Source organism: Gekko japonicus, unplaced genomic scaffold, assembly GCF_001447785.1.
Source record: "Gekko japonicus isolate JY-2015 unplaced genomic scaffold, Gekko_japonicus_V1.1 scaffold1385, whole genome shotgun sequence".
Taxonomy (NCBI): domain Eukaryota; kingdom Metazoa; phylum Chordata; class Lepidosauria; order Squamata; family Gekkonidae; genus Gekko; species Gekko japonicus.
The window spans coordinates 479,682-485,617 of record NW_015177055.1 but is presented as its reverse complement, the minus strand read 5'-3'; the positions used below and the strand labels follow the sequence as shown (position 1 = coordinate 485,617).

The following is a 5,936-nucleotide window of genomic DNA, read 5'->3' as shown; positions in this document are numbered from 1 at the left end:
CGGCCGGGCGGCGCCGCTTCCACACTGCGGGTGAGCCGGGGGGGCCTGGCGGCTGCGGGGCTCCGGTGGGGAAGGGCCCCGCTTGGCCCTGGGCGGGAGCTGCCGAGGAGGAGGACTCTGCCAGGGGAAGGAGGAGGGAGCTTGGGCGGCCCCTCTCGCCTGCAAGGGAACTGCCGCACACAGAGACACACCCGCACCCGCCGCAGATCGTAGGAGCCTCCCGTGTTTCCCCGCTGGTTCACTTTTCCTTTTGGGGCGGGTGCCAGCCTCCAGGCGGGAGGACCTGGGGACCAACGCTCCCTCTAAGCTGTGGAGTCTTGTGAGCCAAATTTTTACTTTGTGAGCTGCTGACACTAAAGCTGTGAGCGAGCGATTGGGCTACCGCATCAATTAGTCTGCTCTGGAGCAGCGGCTCCCTCTTAAGCTGTGGAGTCCTGTGAGTCAAAGTTCTGCTTTGTGAGCTCCTGGCGTTCAAGCTGTGAGTGAGCGATTGGGCTGCTGCGTAAGTTAGTTTGCTCTGGAGCCATCCTTCCTGAGCTGAGACAAAAACGTGTGAGCCGCTGGCTAAGAAACTGTGAGCTGGCTCACACTGACTCAGCTTAGAGGGAACACTGCCCGGGGATCCCCTGGAATTGCGGCTTGTCGCCAGACTACAGTTCCCCTGGAGGAAAAGGGAAGCTTTGGAGGATGGATGGTCCCACATTATGTCCTGCTGAGCCCCAGTCCCTCCCCAGGCTGTACCCCAAAATCTACAGGAATTTTCCAGACTGGAGCTGCCAACCCTAGAGATGCCAGCCTCTGGGTGGGGCCTGGGGATCCCCATGATTTGCAAATCATTTTATTTATTATTACATTTCTACCCCGTCCTCCCCTCAAGCGGGCTCAGGGCGACTTACAATAGGGTACCATGTGCCAAAGCATTAAACAGCATAAAAACAAGATAATGCGATCAACATTAAAGTGCTCAGTAATTACAATCAAAATTTAACAAGATGGAATCAAATTTGCAAGATGGACTCCCCAGTATCTTACATAGCAATAGGGAGATTAAAGACCCATAGATGTTACTTGACCCCATCCAACGGTACTGATCACAGCGAAGTCATGGTTGCCACCCCTTCATGGGGCCACCCCTCAGGTCTACCAATGGTGGTAGTGGTAGTGGCGGCTGCTACTCAAAAGCCTGGCGGAAGAGCTCTGTCTTGCAGGCCCTGCGGAACTGTAAAAGGTCCTGCAGGGTCCTGATCTACAGGAGCTCATTCCACCGGGTAGGAGCCACCACTGAAAAGCACCTGGCCCTAGTTGCAGTAAGCCTGGCCTCCCTGGGGTCACCAGGCGATGTTGTGTCCCCGACCGAAGTGCTCTTTGGGGCATATGTGGGGAAAGGCGGTCCCTCAGGTATGTCGGACCCTGGCCATATAGGGCTTTAAGGGTAAGCACCAGCACTTTGAAGCGAATCCGGTATGCTATAGGCAGCCAGTGCAGCGCTTTCAGCACAGGCCGGATGTGCTCCCACCTAGGGACGCCCACCAACAGCCACCAGACTGCACGTCCCCCTGGAGGAGATGGGTGCCTCTACGGCATGGCATCCTGGCAAGCTCTTTGCCCTCCCCAAACCCCATCCTTCCTAGGCTGTACCCCCAAAATTCCGAGGAACTTCCCAAACTGGAGCTGGCAACCCTAGGGAAGCCAATCTCCAGGTGGTATCTTTGGATCTTCCAGAATAACCGCTCGCCTCCAGGAAACTGTTCTCCTTGGAGAAAATGGTTGATTTGAAGGGTCAACTCTAGGGCATTATGTCCAATGCTCCCTCTAAGCTGTGGTGTTTTGTGAGAAAAATTCTACTTTGTGAGCTACTGGCATTAAAGCTGTGAGCGAGTAATTTGACTACTGCATCAATTAGTTTGCTCTGGAGCCCTCCTTCCTGAGCTAAGACAAAAATCTGTGAGCCGGAGGCTTAAAAGCTGTGAGCTAGCTCACACCAACGCAGCTTAGAGGGACACCGATTATGTCCTGCCGAGCTCCCTCCAACTCCCCGAACACCTCTCTCGTCAGGCTGTATCACCAGATCTCCGGGAGCTTCCCAGACTGGAGCTGGCAACTGGTCTTTCTTCTTATGCTTCCTTCCTGCATAATATCCCCGGCTTTCAAATCCTGTGTGATTTCCCCTGCTCCACTTTGGTCCTTACCTAGAAATTCTGGTGCATGGATCTTGTGGTTCGGCAGTATTTATCCATATAGATTTATTTCACCTTTTGAACAGGTAGTTTTTCCATTTTCCTCTTTTGGTAACACACAAACAATCCTTGCGTGTTTAAGAAGGTCGATCTACCCTGCGTGAGTCACTGAAAGATCAGGAGTCAAAAATCGTGGGTCACTTGGAGATGGAGCCCCCCCCCCCGCAGTTTATTAGCCCACACAGTGCAATTCCCAGGGTGGTGTGCTGGAGAATCATGCAGTGCAGGGGTCCCAATCAATGCTCCCTCTAAGCTGTGGAGTCATGTGAGCAAAAATTCTACTTTGTTTTTTCCCCCACAAAACTTTTATTTTGGGATATAATATCACATTTAACATATAGTTTCACTTTTCAAATACCCATATTTCCCTTCCCCCTACCCTTACTAATGGCTTCTCACAGTGCTCAACCCTTTTTCCCTTTACACTTCATATATTTACTTCAGTATTTTAACTTCTATTACAAGAGAACATTTCTATCAATATTGTTCTAAATACAATAAATTGTGTTTCACATCCCAGTTTTCCTCTAGATAGTCTTTAAAGTCTTTCCAGTCTTCAAAAAATTCTTGATCTTCTTTGTTACTCAGTTTTCTTGTTATTTTGTCTTTTTCCGCCATAAACAGCACTTTTTGTATCCAATCTGAGATCTCAGGCGTTCTCTCTTGTTTCCTGCAAAAATTCTACTTTGTGAGCTGCCGGCATTAAAGTTGTGAGCAAGCGATCTGACTGCTGCAGAAACTAATTTGCTCTGGAGCCCATCCTTCCCGAGCTAAGACAAAAATCTGTGAGCTGGAGGCTATAAAATTGTGAGCTAACTCACACTAACTCAGCTCAGAGGGAACACTGGCTCACAATCCTTTTTGAGGTTGCGAGCACCTTTGGAATTCCGACACGGTGTGGTGGGTGCAGCCACAAAATGGCTGCCACAACTTCCCTTCACTCACATGGTGAAGATCCTTGTGCTGTAAAGTAAAGGTAAAGGTTCCCTTGCTCGAAAGCCAGTCGAGTCCGACTCTAGGGTTGCGGTGCTCATCTCCGTTTCTAAGCCGAAGAGCCAGCGCTGTCCGAAGACATTTCTGTGGCCACGTGGCTGACATGACTAAACACCAAGGCGCACGGAACGCTGTTCCCTTCCCACCGAAGTGCTCCCTATTTATCTACTTGCAATTTCTTGCTTTCGAACTGCTAGGTTGGCAGGAGCTGGAATTGGAGACGGGAGCTCACTCCGTCTTGTGGCACCCGGGTCTTGAACCGCTGAACTACTGACCTTCCACAGCCTGCAGTTCAGCGTCTTAACCACTTGAGCCACCGCAGCTCCCCCTTGTGCTGTAGTGGCAGCCAATAAAATCTACAATGGCCAATCAGAAGCCTTGCTGGCCAAAAGCAACCCCTGGCCCAACCCACTTTCTAAAAACACTTGGCAGACACAACGGATGTCGGGACCAATGCTCCCTCTTGTGAGCAAAAATTCTGCTTTGTGAGCTCCTGGCATTAAAGTTGTGAGCAAGCGATTTGGCTACGGCATTACATGAGTTTGCTCTGGAGCCCTTTTTCCTGAGCGAAGGCAAAAATGTGTCAATCGGAAGCTAAAAAACTGTGAGCTAGCTGACACTCACTCAGCTTAGAGGTAACACTGGTTGGGGACCCCCGTGTAGTGAATGCCACAATCACTGCAGTCCTCAAGCTGGAAAAATGTTAATACTGTGATATTTCTTTCTCTTTCCCCCACAGTAACCTATCAGGCAGAAGATGAGAATTGTATGGCGGAAATGTGAGTACGATGATTTTTTTTCCCCCAGGCATCAAACGACTCTTAGATTGACTTTCTGGGAGTCAGAGAGATGAAGGCCAAAAAGAGACACAGAAGAAACAAAAAACAAGGTTTCTTTGCCTCTCTGAAGATTTTGTGAAAAATGGGAGGAGGGGGAGCCTTTTGTGATTTTTCTTTTCTGTTTAGGAAGATGAATGAAATGCTTTTGAAGGCAAGATTTTGTTTCAGTTGTTGTAGGTGCCTGCAGAATGTTTTGCGATAGCTGTGCAAGAGCATAGTGACAGAGCATCTGCTTGGCATGCAGAAAGTCCCAGGTTCAATCCCCAGCATCTCCAGTTAAAAGGACCAGGCAGGAGGTGATGGGGAAGACCTTGACCTGAGACCCTGGAAAGCTGTAAAGAGGGGCTGTGGCTCAGAGGTAGAGCATCTGCTTGGCATGCAGAAGGTCCCAGGTTCAATCCCCAGCATCTCCAGTTAAAAGGACCAGGCAGGAGGTGATGGGAAAGACCTTGACCTGAGACCCTGAAGAGCTGCTGCCTTTGATCCCTTTAAAGGAGAAACTTGATACTTGATCCTACAGGGTTTCAATTTTTTTAAAGAAAGGGGGCTTTTTAGAACTAAAAATGTGTGTCGGCTGTGTTGTGGCGTCCCTTGTGGTGTCCGGAAGTCGTTTCCGAGGGGAGCTGTGTCGGTCTGCGATAGAACAGGTAGATGGGAGTCCAGCGGCACCTTAGAGGCCCTGGCCCAGGAGGCTCCAGCTAGCCCGATCTCACCAGATCTCAGAAGCCGAGGGTCGGCCCTGGTTCGTCCTTCGATGGGAGAGAGAGGCAGGCTACGGTAAACCACCTCTGTCCATCTCTTGCCTTGGCGTGGAGGGCCCTGGGCAGCTCGATTTTTATCAGATCTCAGAAGCTAATCAGGGTCGGCCCTGGTTGGTACTTGGATGGGAAGACCCCCCATGGAAGTCCTGGGTTGCTACGCAGAGGCAGGCCATGGCGACCCATCTCTAAAATTCTCTTGCCTTCAAGACCTTATAGGGCTGTGATAAGTCGGCTGTGGCTTGACGGCGCTTTGCGCACGCAGGAATGGAGACTTGTGAGGTATAAGGGTTCAGGATTCTCCGTTCCCACTTGTATCTGAGGAAGGGAGCTTCGATTCTCGAAAGCTTCTACCCCGAAAACCGTGTGGGTCTCTACGGTGCGCCTGGACTCCAACTCCGGCTGGGGAATGGGTGGATCTGAGATCTCTAATAATTCCGGGCTGCTTCTTTCTCTGCCTCAGAGTGAACGTGGTGTTTGTCGACCGATCTGGGCGAAGGATCCCAGTCCAAGGCAGAGTTGGGGATGACGTGCTGCGCTTGGCTCAGAAGAACGGCATCGACCTGGAAGGTGTGTCCCGGGATGATGAGGAGGGCCTCCGGGGTCGAGGAAAAGGTTCACGGCCTGTAGGGAGGACCACCTCCGGGTGGGGCCTGGGGATCCCCCAGAATCCCAGCTCATCTCCAGACTACAGAGATCAGTTTCCTCTGGAGGGAATGGCTGCTTTGAAGGGGGGACTCTGTGGCCTTGTGCCCCACTGAGGTCCAGGGATGCCAGCCTCCAGGTGGGGCCTGGGGATCCCCCGGAATTCCAGCTCATCTCCAGACTGCAGAGATCGGTTTCCCCTGGAGAAAATGGCTGCTTTGGAGGGGGGGGGGACCCTGTGGCCTTGTGCCCCCACTGGGGTCCAGGGATGCCAGCCTCCAGGTGGGGCCTGGGGATCCCCCGGAATTCCAGCTCATCTCCAGACTGCAGAGATCGGTTTCCCCTGGAGAAAATGGCTGCTTTGGAGGGGGGGGACCCTGTGGCCTTGTGCCCCCACTGGGGTCCAGGGATGCCAGCCTCCAGGTGGGGCCTGGGGATCCCCCGGAATTCCAGCTCATCTCCAG

The 5,936-nt window shown here is 52.0% G+C and overlaps 1 protein-coding gene across 1 annotated transcript in view; it reads left to right on the top strand.

The window, feature by feature from the left end:
- The first annotated feature begins 6 nt into the window (after positions 1 to 6).
- Positions 7 to 5,936, top strand: part of FDX1L (ferredoxin 1-like) — an 11,102-nt gene continuing 5,172 nt past the window's right edge. The window contains exons 1-3 of the mRNA XM_015428144.1: positions 7 to 30; positions 3,970 to 4,009; positions 5,291 to 5,397. Of these exons, the coding sequence (XP_015283630.1) occupies positions 3,999 to 4,009; positions 5,291 to 5,397 (118 nt within the window). The 5' untranslated portion in view covers positions 7 to 30; positions 3,970 to 3,998. The remainder of the gene's footprint in view (positions 31 to 3,969; positions 4,010 to 5,290; positions 5,398 to 5,936) is intronic.